General features: G+C 40.0%; 1 protein-coding gene across 7 annotated transcripts in view; it reads right to left on the bottom strand.

The window, feature by feature from the left end:
- Positions 1 to 13,341, bottom strand: part of BDP1 (B double prime 1, subunit of RNA polymerase III transcription initiation factor IIIB) — a 67,594-nt gene extending 54,253 nt beyond the window's left edge. For 4 of the 7 annotated variants that reach the window (XM_067568616.1, XM_067568622.1, XM_067568621.1 and 1 more), the window contains exons 1-10: positions 13,072 to 13,341; positions 10,346 to 10,901; positions 9,064 to 9,173; positions 7,886 to 7,945; positions 7,125 to 7,286; positions 6,323 to 6,456; positions 4,717 to 4,811; positions 4,235 to 4,289; positions 3,245 to 3,388; positions 1,200 to 1,484 (exon numbers count right to left, since the gene is read on the bottom strand). In XM_067568616.1, coding sequence (XP_067424717.1) covers positions 1,200 to 1,484; positions 3,245 to 3,388; positions 4,235 to 4,289; positions 4,717 to 4,811; positions 6,323 to 6,456; positions 7,125 to 7,286; positions 7,886 to 7,945; positions 9,064 to 9,173; positions 10,346 to 10,901; positions 13,072 to 13,301 — 1,831 coding nt within the window. In that variant the 5' untranslated portion in view covers positions 13,302 to 13,341. Of the gene's footprint in view, positions 1 to 1,199; positions 1,485 to 3,244; positions 3,389 to 4,234; positions 4,290 to 4,716; positions 4,812 to 6,322; positions 6,457 to 7,124; positions 7,287 to 7,885; positions 7,946 to 9,063; positions 9,174 to 10,345; positions 10,902 to 13,071 lie in introns of those variants that run through there. The other 3 variants (XM_067568618.1, XM_067568620.1, XM_067568623.1) reach the window with 3 other exon arrangements.
- Between the last annotated feature and the right edge of the window lie 5,004 nt (positions 13,342 to 18,345).

The raw sequence follows: 18,345 nt of genomic DNA, 5'->3' as shown, positions 1-18,345 counted from the left end.
AAATTTTAGCCTTATGGAATTATAAAGATTATACTGTAACATATAGTTAACTGAAAGGGCATTCAGGTTAAAATATTTTAAATAGTTTCACCACATACATTAATCAACATTCAAAGAAGTTTAAAAATCTAAATTATTTCATTTATTGGTTTGCACTCCATTCAATTTGGAGCTTCGAGGCAGTTCACCATCCATTTCTCATGGAAAGTTTTAAACTCTTCTGGGGAAAATTACTACATGAACACATTTTTTTTGTAATAAGATATTTCTCCAGATGTTAAATTTTAATGGGGGATGTTTGGAGATTTTTGTTTAAAGAAAAATTTAGAGTTGGGGCCAACTTTAAAATCCTCTTTAAAATGAATTGTGCCTTAACTTTCACAAAAAGGCTTATGAAGTCACTATATATTTTTCCTAACTGAATTTTCCAGAGCGGTCAATACTGTATATTAACATAGCTGAGATATCATCAGTGCGACCGCAGTGGTTTAAACCATTGCATAACAGCCCATTACAAGAATCCAACCTATCGGGAGTAACATCCAAAAGACCACCTTGAAACATCAAGTAGTTCAGAAAGTAGTGTGCTCTTGCTTAGAGGTGTTTCATAAATTATGTCTGGCTCTTTCAGCGCAGACCTTGGAGAACAATTTGTTTCCAGATGTCATTCATCATGTTATTACTTCAAAACCTTAAATGGTTTGGAGTCCTGGGCACCAAAGAGATGAGCTCTCTCCATATGCAGTAAACGGCACTTGAGATCAACCAAGGTAGTGAAGCTAATAGCATACCCATTTGAAAATGAGAGGGGACTGGCTGCCAGGCGTTTTCTCAGAGAGGCCCTCAACTCAAGCTCATTTCTCCCCCACTGGTCCGTTGACCTTCAGGGGGCACACTGCAAAGCTTGTGTATTCTCCAAGGCTTCTGAGAAGGATGTGGGTTAAAGAGGGTGTAGGTAAACTATGAGAGAATGGTAATTGTTAGACTTGAGTTGAATGAAAACAATTACCATCCTCTCCAAACTGATACTACTACTTGCGTGTTATACAAGGCCCATACAAAGGCCCAGATTGAACACATCAGGTACTTCCATAGACTAAAACTTAACATTTAAAATCCAACGGGGTAGCTAACACACAACAAACTGTAACAATCCCAACAGAAGGAGGAGGGATTATGGTTGAGCATTTTAGTCTTACTTTTCTTGCCGGATTTCCCCCCCTTGGCTGGTTTTGAAGGGCCAGCTCTCTCTTCAGCCAGATTCTCTACTTCCAGTTCAGAATCATCTTTTTTCTTCTTTTTCCTCTTCTTTTTGGTTGCCACTGGCTCCAATATAATCCGTTCTTCTGTCGGTTCAGAGATATTCCGAGATTCTTCATTCTCCTTCTCAGCTGTCCCAGCATCCGCTTCTGTTTCAGCATCAGAAATTCTGACACTCTGAGGAACATTCTGGTCATTGTCTGCTTCTCCATTGACAACTTTAGCTATCAAAGACAGTACAGTTTCAGATAAATATATGAGAATTATAAACTAGGAATCTCAAAACTAGGAATCACTATCAATGTCTGCGGCATTCATCTATCCATGTCAATAGGTGGTCAGATATAGCAGCAGAGCCCTGAAGAAATGTTTTGGCAAATCACTAACCAGATGACGTCAAGTCTCAGCACAGGTTAACTGACTGCAAAATGCATTTGCAGCACATTCTTCATATTTGAGACAGTCAAAAATGTCATTCTATACTCATTGCAGTATATGATAGGCATATTACTCTGCCGTTGTGGTTTTTAGGTTGGGTAGTTAAACTGACTTTACTACACACGAAAATTATGAAAATGTCTTCCTGGGGAAAAAGAAACAAAAAACAAAAAACACAAAACCACCTCCTACTAATGGGAGTAAAGCCTAACTTGTGGCTGCATATGATATACTATGCTATAGTAGTTTAGTTAGATACATTATTTGCTTTTACTGTTTACTACACTACTCAGTAGTATAAAGAACCTAAACTTTTTACACAGATTGTTTTCTGGTTTTGGTAAATAGCTTCTAAAAATTACATTTTTCTTTTTAAAACACTCTGAAAAATCAAGTCAATCACCTAAAAAAAAATCTTGATTTTTATGCAGTGTTAGACACTATTGAGTAACTGTTTTTACTTTGCATTTTACACTTTTATACTTGGAGGGATATGTAAATGACAAATCCAAAATGTAGCACAGAAGTAATGCAGCATAGGGGACAGGTTTCTTTAAGCACAAAGCAAGTTTTTAGTTGTGGGCTAAACAATAAACCTAACATTTCTACATGTGATGTGAAACCCATCAGATAGGAGAAGACAGCATGATTTCCATCAACTCATATTCATAATCTTATCTAGTAATTTCAGACAAGTAAATTTCTAAAGACAATCATTTATAAGAATTATTTTTTTGGCTACTACTTCCTAGACAGTCTCACCTTTATAACAACTATTCACATATTGTTCTCACTGCCATTTTCCCTGAAACAACTTTTGATAGTGGCTAATATTCAGAGAGTCACAAAATTACATTTAAAACTATAAATAGTCTTGCACTACTGCTTAAAGCAAAAGATGTATAAAAATCAATGAAGTTCTTTTCAGAAGCACTGAAGTACTATATTAAAAAATTAAAAAGATTTAAAGTAACTAGAAAATAATGCTTATACTTTATTTTAAACTGAATAAGTGAGCCAGCTACATCAATCTCACTAAAAAGAACTATACTTGCCTTCACCCACTATTTATAAATTTGCAAGTCAAAACTATAGTAACATGAGAAACTGGATCTAGAGAAACCAAAAGCACCTAAATAAGAGTGTACAGAATGAAGGGCTTTCACAATGCTTGTGCCATAGCTTTAAGTGAACTTGTGAGCCCCTTATGAAGACAATCGAGTTGGAATACTCCAAAGCAGAAACACAAAATTCCAGATCACCTGTAACTTGGATAGGGTAGTTCAATTTTATTTCATAGAAGATACCTCTCTAGAAACTGGCTAATATTATCCTCTAAGTGAGCAAAGTAAAAACTGAAAAAAGTCCTCCTAGGAATCCAGCAGTGTCACGCAAGTCTCCCACTGCCTGAAAGAAACCTGTTCAGAACAGTGAAGCATGACATTTCCTATGGGAATTTTTTTCTTGTTCACTGACCCTGTAGTGAATCACTATAACAATATTATTCTGTATTACTATCTTGAACAGAAAATTTTAAATTAAGTACCTTTTTGCTTTTTCCGAGATTTGGGTGGCTTCTTTTCTTTTGAACTTTGTCTTTTAGTAGCTTTTTGCTTCCTCTTTTTCTCATCTGCCAGTACTTCTTCAAGCAACTGGGCAAAGAATTGAAAGTCAAATGGTCGCTTTTCCTCTGTTCAATTAAAAGAGAGAAATATAAAAGGTTTCACAGTTGATAAAGTTATTCTTTAAGTTTCTGCTTTCTTAAAACAAATAGTTCAGTTGTGATTTCCATAGCTAACCACCACTTTCCTTACTGCATATTTCATGACTAGTCAGTTTCTTTTGCATAAAGGGCACTGAAAAGCTTACAGAGACCAAAGATAACAAATATTAAGCATGCAGAAGCTCAGTTTTACAAAAAGTAAATGAAAACACCCTGGGCATCTAAAAGAAAGTTCCACATAATCACTTGAAAAATTCTGAGAAATGACAAATATTCAAGATGTAATACAGTATCAAATTATGCATCACTGTGCTAAATGGAATAGACATTTAACAGAAGTAACAGTAGCACCTAATATCACATTTCATTTAAGATTCTCAGAGTGCTTTACAATTAGTAACTAATGAATTGTCAACATGTGAGATAGTTAAATATTACTCCCCATTTCACAGAAAGAATCTGAGGCAGACAGATCATATGCTTAGCCCAAATTAGATGCCAACTCAACAACAGAGCTGGGCCTGAAACCTAAACATTTTACTTTCAGTCTTGTACTTTAACCACTAGATTAACCTCTAAATGTTAAGTATATGAACAAACACAACACAGGCCACAGAATCTCACCCACCCACTTCTGTAATAGACCCTAACCTATGAGTGAGTTATTAAAGTCCTCAAATCATGGTTTAAAGACTTTAAGGTACAGAGAATCCACCAGCAAGTGACTCGTACCCCATGCTACAGAGGAAGGCGAAAAACCGCCAGGGCCTCTGCCAATCTATCCTTCTGATTAAGTGTTAAGTAAAAACTTACTGAATGCTTTATCTATCCTCCATCCATTGGCTTTTTCCTCACGTTTAAACTTGTTCTGAAAAAAATGTGTATTTTAAATTATATTAATTCTTCTCCACTAAGCAAATGATATAGTACTACATATATAAAGGGTAGCAAATCAGAAATAAATACTCCTTTAGCTAGGGGAAATGTTTCCCACAGGGAAATAATAAAGTTGTAACTAAAACACCGGTTTGATTTACAAGTATATCTACTTCAAATTAGAAATAGTTCAACTAATTTGATTCAGATCAAGAAGTGTCTTACCTACTTCAGACATATTACTCTGGATATTAAACTACATTATGAAAATGTACTGTTACTACAAATTTTACCCCAGAACCAAATAGCATCAAAAGTTATTAATACTAAAATAATGTATAAAAACAGGATGTAAGAGGTTGAGAACAAAAGCAAATGCTGACAGTTGCACTGGTCATTTCATCCTCTGCATTACTTACCTTAATCTCTGTTCTTGCTCTATGAGGAAACAGCTGACCAATCATAGAGAAGTCTGTTCCTACCATGCTGATAGCTAAGAAGAACATGTCAGTTTCTGTAACAAAAAAAAATAAAAAAATACACACACACACACACACACACATAAATATTGAATGCTATCACCCTTCTTAGTATATGAACCAAAATCTTTACTTTTAAGAGTAAAAAAAGTATACCCAATTATCAATATATTCAGAGATGACGCTAAATTCCAAACCTGCCCATTATTCCAATTCATAGATTTACAGAGTTTAAGGCCTAAAGGGATAAGCCTATCTTGTCTGAACTCCTGTAAATCACAGGCCATTAAATTTCACCCAACTACCTCTGTATTCAAAGTAATTGTTATTTGAGTTTGACATATTTTATACTTTTTCTGCTTATCACATTGTAAAGCATCCTGATACTACCGAGGAATGCTCTATAAGATGTTCATTTAGGTACTTATCGCATCGGTGTAGCTTCTGAGCATCTAATGATATGGAAAACACAGCAAGCTAATCACTCTAAGTAAATATATATCCAATAAGCTTGAAATTATTCATTCATTCTCCACACTTCACAGTCCAATACACTAAGGGCTGGTCTACACTAGAGAGTTTTGTCAACAAAAGTCAGCTTTTGGCGACAAAATAGTGCTGGTGTACACACTGCAACCACCCGACCGACAAAACTGACCTATTTTTTGACAAAAGAAAACCACCTTGATGAGAGGCTTTTGTCCGCTTAGTTAGAGCGACGCAGTGTCAATATAGACACTGCATCCTCCTTACATTGGTGGTGGGGCTGTCATTCTTGTCACTTGCACCATGGTGAAACTGACAAGAAAGCCGAAGTCCGGGCTGCTGCAAGCCAAGGTGGGGCTGGATCCCAGCTCCCAGCTGCGAACCGGGATGGGAAAGTCATGGGCAGCTTTTTATTTACACCGAGTAGCAGCATTCCAAAGAGTTCATGAGAGACTCAGGAACAAAACACACCACAATCTTCCATCCAACGATTTGAGGAATGTTCTCATACTCAGAGATCATTATCACATTCTGCTGCCAGACAAATGATAATGGTCAAATTCTGGCAGACGAAGCATGGTGTACTGCACACACAAAACATAGGTGCACATAAACATTCCAAAAAGCAGCCCAATGCACAGATCCCTCGCACCATCTATTCCTACACCATGCTAAAAGGTCTGTGTGAAGAAGTTGCTGCTGGATTAGGAAGCACACATGATTTAATATGCAGTTTATACAACCTGGCCCTCAGCTCCATAAGGACCCTCCTATTAGAGGCACACTGGAGTGGCATTTCCACTTTTAGAGTGGCAACCAGCTTCCAGCCCATTATCTCATTGGCTGTGGGGTTTCCTGAACATTCCTACGCTCAGTATAAGCTATACCTTTGTTCACTGAGGCCCCCATCCTGCAACTATTTACATAAGCAATTAACTTTACAAGTCAATGGGACTACTCACATGTGTAAAGTTATAAAGTGTGCAAGTGTTTGCAGGATCAGGGCCTTGTGGGCCTTAGTCTTCTACAGACTCAAAACTTAAAACTAAAATTCACTTACCTTTATTTGACCATGGCTTGGTATAAAAACTTTTCCTAAAGCTGGAATAGGTAGTTGTGGAGCCACGCTCAAAGATAGGATCATTTTCTTCTACGACACATGGTCCTTTTGTCCTTAAAACTTCTACAGTTAAACTGAAAAGGAAGAAAATAACCCAGGAATGTCAGACACAAGAAATGTTATATGGGGCAATTTAATAAACTGGAGAAGCACATTATATGTCTGCTGAGAACCTGCAAATTAAGATTCTTCCTACCATACTACAAGTTCACATCCATTTAATTACATTTCGCTACCAGGCAAAGATATATCTCTATTATATGAATTAGAGAATATTGCAAATTGATATTAACCTAGTTAAATTACATAATTACCATCACTCTGACATTTCAGGAATATGAAACATACATATATTAAGAAAGATGTAGTGAAGATTCCAATGTCCCAAAAATGTTTGTCCAATTAGCCTTAAACTTCCCCAGAAAACTCTTTTGCAAGGCCAGACAAGTGAAATTCTTCATTTCAAAGTGTCAAATTCCTCTATCAGGACATCCCCCTAAGGTCCTGTAGTGGCCCAAATCCTGACCCTGTAATGTGTGTGTTTGTATATATAAAATGTAATGTATGTATAGCCCATAATTTGCTATCCAACAGGGAAATAAATTGTAAGGTGCTATGTAAAATTATGAAGTCAAATAACATAACGCCTGCTCACCAAGTTAACTGTTCACCGCTCAGGAAACCAGACAGCAATTCAGAACTACACACATAGTATAGCAGTCAGTTGCAGAATATCAGTTACCTTTCTTCATCCAGAATAATTGAACCATCTTCTGCTACTTTCACTCGAGGAACTAGAAGAGGACCATCATTCTCATCCCTTTCCTCTGCTTCTGCTTCAGCATCAGCCTCAGCTTCAGCCTCATCTTCATCTTCATGATCAGGAGCACTTCTCTCTTCTGGTCTACAATTTTGAAAGATTAACAATTCAGCACATACACACAAATAGCATTTTCTTCTGGTTGGTATGGAACTGCTAGATTATGCCATGCATTATTCAGCCACCTAGCTAGAACTCCCACATTAATTTGAAGATTTATAAAAATGTTTTATCAGTTATAATTTGATATATGAAAATGTCAGTTCACTGGATGCATGTAATATTAGCACCACAAACAAATTTTAACATCATGTTGACAACTGGCTGAAGCAATAGTTTTCCTTGAATTACAAGTACCCCCTGCCATAATAATGATTAAAAAACAAAAAGATAACATGATCAACCTATTACTATGAAAAACAAGATACTCATTACAGCTAACCTGCCTCAAGAAGTCTGAGTTTGCTTTCTACATTCTGCTCCTGGACAATTTATCTAATGACTACTACTTCTCCATCTTCCCACCATCTAAAATAATTCATTTAAAACAAAGGAATAAATTTATGACAACAGTAAGTTAGGAACCAGACATAAATCCCTTCTATATTACTTATTGTACATAAAATGCACTACTTTTCCAGCAGAAGACATTTTTACTTTAAGTACCATAAACAAAGGCTTACTCTTTCATCTGGACTTGTGTAGAAGTCTTTTCAGTTTTCTTTTCTTCTGCCAGTGAAGACCTATTAATGAATATTTGAGCTATGACAATACTCACTGATGCATCATTGATTTACTCTAACGGAAAAAAGAACACCCCCCAAATCTGTTCTCAATCTGAAGGCAAAACCTCTTACTAGGGCACTCTCTTTATACTATGTTTGTGACATTAGACGATGCACTTTCTGTATATACTGCTAAGTGACTTGAGCAACTTAAGGTTGTAAAAAATAGTTCAGGAGAATTAGTAATGGGATAGAGAATCCGTTGCGTTTCACATCACCTGACTTCACATCATCTGTCTGAATCCATCACATAACATCACAGTACTACGCTAGAGTACTTTTACCTCATGCCAGCAAGGTCTATACAGACCAGTTAGTGTGTAACTTGTTAGTGTGCATTAGAAATCACATCTCTGTAGCACACACTGCTGTTCCATGTAGACATGCCATGAGTTCTTCGATCTCACACCGGGTGCCAGTGGACAACGCTACCAACACAGTTGGCAACATTGTTAGCAATGCAAGCAGAAATGCCAAACCTCCAACGGACATGGAAAATGAACTACCTACCCTATTACTCCTAAGGATCATCCTTTCAGGTAGGGATTATATTGTCAGAGCTAACTATGTGACATTACTTTTTGTGATTTGTTCCACACCCTATTCCAAATTGATATATAGAGTCACTATCCTCTGAAGACACACCTCAGCCATGATATCTATTAAAGAAGTCAGCCAATTTATGATGGCTACATTGAAGGGCAACTAATATTTAACCTACAATCAGGAAAAATTCAAGTGTATGTTCATGCATACACAGATTTGATTATATCATCCCACCCTTCACTTTTACTTGTTTATTTACATTTAAATACTTCAGGATATGGACTATGTCCCCATATGTTTGTACAGCACCTAACACAAGACCCTAATCCTGATTGCAATACAAATACCAAGTAATAGTGATACAGCATTCAGAAGTTTACACTGCCACTGCCCATGCTTTACCTGTTTTATGGATAAACAGGACTTCAGAATCCAGGGCTGTCAGTATAGACAGTATATTTAACAAGGATTAAATTAGTATTCACAGATAAAAAACATTTTATCTTTAAGAAAAAGATAATTGTACTTACTTCATAGGATTGTTTTCTGGCAGGTAGTATATCAAATCTCTCATAGTCATTTTGGAATGATCTGGTGGAGTTCTCCCTTCAATTATTGTAGGTCTATTTTTCCATCTTTTCTATACAAAGAGATGTTTATTTAGATTTTTCTTTATTTACACTAATAAAAATATATTATATATTAAGTAGCTGGTCTAATTTTTCTCTAGCATTACTGTAACTTTTTGATTTTACAATGTACATTTCTCAAAGACATCAACCTTAATTGACCTGGCTTTTCAAGAGACCTTCATGTGGATATGAGTGTGTAGACCTGGAATCCAAGACAGTGGATATAGGGTCTAGTGTCAGAGACCAAAACGACTGAGGTGTGCCAATCCAAGTAGCCTGACACACTTTAGATGAGATTTTATCTTTGCCTAATTCAAAATAGTGAATTTTCCACGGCATTGCAAATGTTGGGTTTTCATACAAGTGAATAATTCAACTTTCTAAGAGGAACATGATCAATTAAAAAAATAGTTAAAAGTAGTTTCAGATACTATTAATGCTGCTGACCTCCCTGCTATTTTGTGTGGCTTTTTTATTATTATTGTTATTGGCAGGGACATTAAGGTTCTGCTGTAATATATGAAATCACTACTATTTTTTTTAATAAAATTGACTAATTTTCAAGTTGACATATCCACCAAAAACAAAGTTGATGCCTCTTTTCCTTCTAATATATGCCTTCGCTACTGACATGCACAAATATCTTATATTGTGCTGCTGTATTCTGTTTTCATTAGAATCTCATGAAGTTTAATAGTTGTGAAGTGTTTTAACATCCCCATAAGATTGTTCAACTACAAAATAGTGAATATTGGTTAACAGAAAAAGAGTAGTCAAGTGAGTTGTCCAAGATCGCAGAATTGATTCAATAACAAAACTGAGTACAGAACACAGGAACTCTCAGCCCCCTCTGTTGTATTTGCCAATGATAAAAATGCATAGTAAAAATAGTCAGCTTTCTGATTGGCATATTAAGAGAAGTATTATATCAGATAAAGATCCACCAGTAGAAACAAAGTCCCCCTCCATTCCCCAAAAATCAATTTTATATAAAAGAACACTCACTCCTGTGATAGGACAAGAGCTACTAGACCTCATCATAGGTTGCCAGCTCTATGCTGCTGACATCACAATCACTGCAGAATACCATTACATACTGGAATTCATCTACAGCGATGAGGCAAACGTTGATCCCCTTTCTGTTTCCTCCTTGCCCAAAATGCCCAAAGCAGGACCTTACCATCTTCTCTTTCTTCAGCTCTTCTTTGAGCATTTCTCTTAACTTCTGAGCTTTGAGGATTCTTTCATGGTCTGAGCATTTTTGTTTATCTTTTGTTAGAGTGGGTTTTGTATATGGCATTTCCTCTTGCGTGGGTCGTCCTTGGGTAGGTCTCTCCTTGAGGGGGCAGGGTGTGTTCTTCTGGAAGATTTCATCATTTTTTAGATTAGTTACACCCACATTTGGCTCTTTGCTCACTGATTTTTTGAATGGGGAAAACTGTGGCACTTGTGGAACAGGTGTTTTCTTTTCAGGCAGTATGGGAGACTTTGGAGAGCTTTCTGCATTGGTCTTGTCCGATGGATAGGATTCCTTCTGAAGTGAAGAGTTACCATTAATAAGAGACTGAGGTACTTGTTTTTGAGAAGACTTTGATACTGAACGTTGTGCAGATGGAAGAGTAACTCTGGGTTTTGCCACATTAGGCACAGTGGATATTCGTTTTCTTCTCTGTAAGGGTGTATCTGCAGGTTTACTAGCTTCTCCAACATCATTTGTACCACCAGTCCTTTCATCTCTGTGAAAAATTAAAACAAGTATCTTACTTTGAAATCACTTACAATGACAGTCTTGCTACTTTTAAGATTGTTTTGAGGGGAATACATCTAAAGCCTAAATATAGTATGACACAAAAGTGCATTGCATTACTCTTTGAGAGCTTTATTCAACCCATACTTAACCAAACCAAAACACACTGAATGTTGCCTCGTAAATTAAGTAAAATACTGATTCTTGTATCCAAAAATAAACAGTCCTCTAAATATTATCATTTTTTAGCAATAGTGATTAACATTTAAGTAATCAGATTCTGTTCCGGTTTTTGATGGAATGCTCTTTATCTTAAATCTCAACACACACTCGTTGATCACCAGTAATAAAACACTAGACTATAGCTTAAGTCCAACATTTAAATTGCATAAAAATATTTAAAGAAACCCAGATGTAACATGTATTTTATGTTTTAAGTGTCAGAAAAAGACCATTTAATTTCCTTTGCAGTATTTGCAACCCAAATATTATAGCACCATATTACTGCTTATAACCCAGAGTTCAACTAACTGGATATGACTCTAGTTTCACTATCCATGCTAAGTGTACAAAAAGTCAGCTGCCTTTCCTAGGCGAGTACTATTGATTCTACAGGAAGTCAATCTTTTGTTTAAAAAAAACCCTAAGTTTCTAATACTTAAGATTGCAAAGACAATATTCCCAACATGAAACAAATGCAAACCAATGCACTGTTGTCTTCCTAACTCTCCAGACAACTGCAGTGCCTCCACTGCAGATGATTGCTTGGTCAAGATATAGCAGAGGTGAATTGCAAGGGTCTTTTTTAAAATGAGGATTGTGCCCTTTTTTGTTTCCGCATGATATATAAAGAAGGCCTGGAAGATTTGTCCCCGGTTGTATTTTAACCTTAGAATCAAGTCCGAATAAAATATCGTCTCACGAAATGTCAGGTATATTTTTCAAGCTCTGACAAATGGACAAAACTTCAAAATGGATAAAACACTAAGTGACAGTTAATTATTTTAATCTGGACTGTTTCTTTAACTCCAGGTGCAAAACCAAGAAAGAGTTACCCATCCTAATTCACAGATATTCACCAAAATTTTGGTACAAAAAAAGTTTGTTTGATGCTGCTGTTTTTTAAATGGCCCTTCTCAAATTTTAGTGTTACACAATTAGGAGCAGTATACTTTCCTTGATCTGTGTGTTAACCACCTCCACCATTGATTTCAATGGGAATTGTGCAAATCAAGGTAATATGTGGCCCTCGAATGAATCATCATTATAATGGTTTCTTAATATTTGCTCTAGTGTCATGAAGTGTTACGGAAAAGCAGACATGGTAACTTCCTACGTGCTACTGCAATACAAATAGTAAGTAAAAAACAACAACAGAAACAGGTCTATACTTATGAAAAAGATAAAATAATTCAGTCTTAGGAAAATCAACACAAATTCCAAGTACTAACTTCAACCAAATATTAAATGTATGGCCCAATACAGAAGTGTTTTCCATTTGGGAGAAACCCTGCATATAGGCAGGTATCAATTATTTCAGTGGATGCCTTTCCATATGAGGTTTATTTCAGGATCAGGGACTATAACAAAGTAACAATAATTATGTACCAAATACCTATAGCCATTTCTTTCTAAACACCCGTTACACTCTTGGTTATCTTAGCCACTAGTGCCTAGACAATACTGCCCTCTAATCCTGCAGTAATATAAACTCGGCAACTTCAAACATGGCAAACCCAAGCCAATGAGGGAACCGCCTTCAGACAGGAAAAATACCTCCTGAAATAAAGGGAGACAGATGCAGAAAAGGTGTCTGACACCCACTATCAGAAAAACCTGACAGCTCCCACGCATGGGGCTGCAGACCCCGGTGTAAGGCACAGTGGGGAGGCCAGGGTCACGTAGGCTCTTGGCCATGATGGTAACCAGGCAGTTCCAAAAGCATTTTTAGGTATCTGAAAATCTCTACAGGACTGAAACCTCCAACCAGCCCAGCTGGGCCTGCTCCCCACGGGCTACAAGGGGTAGGGCTGTTCTTGACTGCGAGACCTGCCCCAAGGCGGCTGGGTGGGGCTGGCGCCCTGCACACACGTGGCTGGGCCGGGGCAGCCTGGCAACAAGGGGTTCCCCCCCGCACACATCGCGAGCTGCGGACCCACCTGCCCCCCGGCTGCTCCCGCTCCGGCTGGGGCGAGGGGTCCGGGCGGGCAGCAGCAGCGGCTCCGGGAGAGGCTGTCGCGCTGGGCTGCGGCTCTTTCCTCGCCAGCGAGGGGACGGAATCCTGGCCGCACTGCGGCTCCGAGTCCGGGGCAGTCGGGCCGCAGCCGGTGCCGCCCCTGCCCCCGGGCTTCACGTTGGGCTTCACGCTGAGCCTGGCTCGTCGGAACATGGTGCCGGGCTGCTCCCTGCGGGCGCCCCCGTTCCCTCGCTCCAGCCCCTGGGGGATGGGGTCAACCCCGTGCGGCTAGGGATCGGGAAGCGCTAGAGCCGAGCGTCCCGCTCCCCCGGCCGGCGGCGCCGCTTCATGTCACTTGCCGGACACCGCGTCCAGCTCCCCGTCTCCGCCGGCGGCCGTGCACGCAAGACCAGCACGGCGGCGCAGCCAAGCCGAACGTCATCAGGCTGCGACAGCCGCGGGGAAACCACGTGACGCGAGAGAAGGCGGGGGTGGAGGAGGAGGAGCTCGTGTTCCTTCCAGCGCCAGCGGTTGGTTGTGGTCAAAGCTGGTGGGAGGCTGCGCGGTGTCAGCGTTCGAGAGCCGGCAGGGCAGGGCCCGGCGCCAGGCGCGCGCGCGGGGTAGTACTGCACAGTGTTGCTGGCTGGGCTGTGTATCACGTTCCCGAGTCCCACGGGCTTGGGGTGTTTGTTAAAGCCCCGATGACTGGAGACAGTGATTATGTGAGAATCGCGGCGCTCCTTAAAAACAAATTAGTGTCTAGCCCTTGCGTTACGGAGCTGGGAAAGGCTCAGACGTCGGAAAGCAAATAAATAATACATCCAAAAGGGATAGTTTTAAGTCCGTCTTCGGATTTTGCGGGGGGACTGATTCGTGATTTTCAAGTGCTTGCTCTTGCCAGTACTGGGGCAAAGTCATAAACTGTCCTATCATGCAGGTTGCTCCATGCGGGGGCAGAGATCACACCCGCTGAACAGCCTGCAGGTAGGAGCCTAAATTTGGATCCAGATTCTATACACCTGGAAGTGGCACAGAGGAACTTGTCATCAAATACAGAGCCAGGCCCAAGCTTCAGTTTCACACCCCCACACACTCATTGCCAGGGTATTTGCATCCAAAGCACCAGCCCAGGCTTGTCTTTATAACCCCAGCCTCAGCTGCCATCAAGGTGGCCTTGGCTCTTTCATCCGTCCCATGCTTCAGGTCTCAGATGGAGCTGGCATGTGGTGGTACAACATACCAGTATCCTGTAATGCTTCTATCTTTTTCTCTAGAATTTCAGCTTCCATTTAGAAAAAAATGTCTCTAGCTTTTGTTGCAAAGAAAATCAAACAAATGGCAAGCACGTGTAACTGATACAGAGATGAGTCTGCAGAGAGCCTGGAATAACATAGCTCTCCTAGGTATTAACTACCCTATTCATTTCAGTAAAGTGTTAAGGCACATGTACGGTAATAATTTAAATGTTAACATGGCAGATTCATTCCATATGTAAGAATGGAGAGGGAGGATCACAGATCTGCACAATTTACTGTGTGCAATATTTCATAGTTTCTCAACCTGTGGTACGCATACCCCTGGGGGTACACGAGACACAGGCGGGGGTACGCGGCGAAAAACCCAGTGAAGGGAGGCGGGCAGTAGCCGCCGACTTCTGGGGAGCCTGGCGGCAGCCGCCCACTTCTCATCCAGTTCCAGCTCCCAGCTGGGAGGTAGACGGCAGCCACCCCAGTCCTGGGAAGCTGTGTGGCAGTCAACAGCTTTTTGGGATGCCAGGGAGCAGCCACTGGCTTTTTGGGAAGCCAGGCAGCAGCTGCCCGTGTCCCACCAGTCCCAGCTCCCACGTTGGAGCCCGGCAGCAGCCTCCTGCTCGCAGCTGGGTGGCTGCCACCCGCACCCCGGCTCTCAGCTGAGAGACAGCCTCCTGTGCCCTGGCTTGAAGATGGGCAGCAGCTGCCTGCCGCCTGCCCACATCTCCAGGTCCCAGCCTATGTGAAAGCCTCCTCCGCCCCCGCTCGGATTGGGTGACAGTCACCCACTTCCCAGGTTGGCAGCCAGGCAGCAGCCGCCTGCAACTTGTCCAGGTGGCAGCTCCCCTCCCCAGCTCAAAGCCCGGTGCCCAGAAAGCCAGGTGGAGAACCCAGCGGCTTGCCCAGTCCTGGAGCCAGGCTCTTCTGGTAGGTTTACTTGTCAATTTCACAGCTTGAGCCTTAAAAGGGACCCACACAATGTGAATTGCCCCAGGCCCACACTCCCAGAAGTTAGGGGGTACTTGCTACTGAAAAGTTTGAGAAACACTGAAATATCTCATATTAGTGGCCCAAGTAGGAAGCAGGTTTAAAACAAACAAAAGGAAGTATTTCTTGATATAATGCACAGTCAACCTGTGGAACTCTTTGTTAGAGGATGTTGTGAAGGCCAAGACTATAACAGGGTTCAAAAATAACTAGATAAGTTCATAGAGAATAGGTCCATCAATGGCTACTAGCCAGGATGGGCAGGGATGCAAAACCATGCTCTGAAGTGCCCCTAGCTCTGTTTGCCAGAAGCTGGGAATGGGCAATGGGATGGATCACTTGATTATTACTTGCTCTGTTCATTCCCTCTGAAGCACCTGGCATTGGCCACCGTCCGAAGACAGGATACTGGGCTAGATGGCTCATTGGTCTGACCCAGTATGGCCGTTTTTATGTTCTTAAATAGGTGAGAGAGTACCACCACTCATTTTTTTCCCCAATCAAGAAGCCAAGCCCAAGGAATCCAGTAGAGTCCATAAGTATATTCAGGCCCCAAAAGGGGGAGTCAAGCTCAAGGAGTGCAGAGAATTTGCACAATTAGGGTGACCAGATGTCCCAATTTTATAGGAACAGACCCAATATTCAGGGGTTTTTCTTATATAGGCATCTATTACCACTACCCCATCCCAATTTTTCACACTTCCTATTTGGTCACCCTATGCACAATCATGTTATGAAATCCTTCACAATCTACTGTTAGCAATATCTCATTTTGATAACTCGAATGAGCAGGGTTTGGAACTTGTCTGCATAAACATTAGTTCATGGCAAGCTGGGGTGTGACTCTACCCCACTCTGGCCTGCTACTGACACTGTCTGTGTGCACCTTGCTGATACTTTCAAAGAGGACTAACAAAGTGCTCTAACAAACCATTAACGTGCATCATCAGGGTACATATGGACAGTTGGTCAGTAGCAGGCTAGTGAGTGTAGATTCACAGCCCATCTTGTCACAAACTAATTGGTCATGTAGACAAGTCTTTATTTTATTGGTGGAACTTTAAAAGGTAGCAGCACAACATTTCCCCCCTAATTCATCCCTCAGACAGATAAATGGGGAACTGTGTTGTTTTCTAGGGAACTGGTAGTGAGGAAAGGGGTATCCTTCTGATGAGCTCTTAAAACTGAAGTAAATATTAGGGATGATCCATCCAAATTTTCATAAAGCTTTCTCATAGGTGGTTGTACCTGTATCTCTGGCCAAAATATTCCCTCTGTCCCCTAGAATTGACTTCAATGTTTGACCTTTTGCTTGTGAAGAGCTTTGGGATGAAAGTTGTTATAAAAATGTAAAATATTATTCATATATGTATTTATTTGTTTTTATTTATTCATTAAAGCAACAGATGGGTTTTATACAACACGTCAATTTTGTCTGTCCTGACCATTATTAAGAACCCTCCAAAATTCAGGGCAGTAAAAAAGGCATTTATTCTGCTCATCACAGTAATCTATAAAAGGAGATGCAAATAGAGGCCCTAGTCCAGCAAAAAGCTACATATAACTCCTAAAACCACATGGAACTCTTTGTTGCTTGAGGAGCATAATTCTTGTGACACCCTTAATATTGCAGTCAATAAATAAGATTTTCTGTAGTTTAGAATTACTTTTATTTATTTATACAACAGTAGTAACACAGACCTCAATCAGGCTCAGGGCAGCATTGTGCCAGGCATTCTACACATAGGCCTCATTCTTGCTATGAATTCCATGGGCAGACCCCTGCAAGTACAGAGAGTTCAGGGCAATATCGGGGCCATAATAAGAAATAGCTCCTGCTCCAAATGGTTTATAATGTTTATATTGATTTTAGTTAGGTACAGGGATCTGCTGTTGCAAAGCTCATTGAACAACCTTAGGTGTCAATCCTGCAAATGCTTAGGCACTTACTTATTTAACTTTACTTATGTAAGTAGTCCCATTGCTCTGATTGGGACTACTCACATTAGTGAAGTTAACTATGTGCCTGATGTTTATAGATTCAGTCCTAAAGTACTAACAATTAAATCTGTGTAGGCAGACCTTTCTGCCTATGCAGAGAAATCAAAGGGATGGTACCATATCAGTGTAAGGACCTGCCTGCACAGATCTGATTACAAGGTCAAGGCCAGAGTTTTCCATATTTTAATAATTAAAAAACAGCTGAATTCATTTAATGCTAAATTTCTAAAATAATTATAAATTCAAGAGCTGAGAACCAAGCAGATGACAGTTTATCCCAGACACATTATAATTGGCAATGATATAAGTGGGGCTTCTGAATTATGAAGTTTAGATTTCTGGGCTTTGGTATTTAGTTGTAAGTAAATTATACTACCTTTTTAAGGATTAAATGTGATTTTTAAATATTGTTTTTCTCAAATTATACAAAAATGCCTTTCTCAGAAACTCTGAATTCCTGGCAATGAGTTCTTATTTAGCATGGGAGGATTGGACCTGCCAATGTTACAGCAACACAATTTTCTAAATGGCAAGCATAAATATAGGGCATTTTCAATTTATATTTTACATATTTACCATCACTCACCATTTTATCTTGAATAGTGCAATATTTACGTGGGGTTTTTTTAAGCCCTAGTACCTGGAATTCTGTGATTATGTGAAGAATCTATTTTATTTTTTTAAAAAGCTTTTATGGTTGAAGAGAAAATTTTGAAAATAGGACACAAGTGTTCCCTAAAGGCTCAAAACAGTTCTATTTACTTTCTGGTTTTGAATACCTTAGGGTGCACTGGGATCATGTTTTCATGCTTTTCTCTGCAACCAGGCGGGACAGAAACCTGCTTCCAAAAAATAAAAGCTGCTGCTTTCGCCTAGTCATCACATCACCACCTTCAGGAATCTGGAGGGAAAAGGTAAGAAATAGACCAAATATCCTGAGACTCCGACACAGCCTCTACCTAAGCATCAGTGCCTGTGAGAGAAGAACACCACTGATGGCCTCCACACAACCCCAGGCC

This window comes from Emydura macquarii, unplaced genomic scaffold (assembly GCF_026122565.2).
Source record: "Emydura macquarii macquarii isolate MOO-44397 ecotype Brisbane River unplaced genomic scaffold, CSIRO-AGI_Emac_v2 contig_2897, whole genome shotgun sequence".
NCBI classification, from domain to species: domain Eukaryota; kingdom Metazoa; phylum Chordata; order Testudines; family Chelidae; genus Emydura; species Emydura macquarii.
The sequence above is the reverse complement of the archived record's forward strand: the minus strand, read 5'-3'. Positions and strand labels throughout refer to the sequence as shown.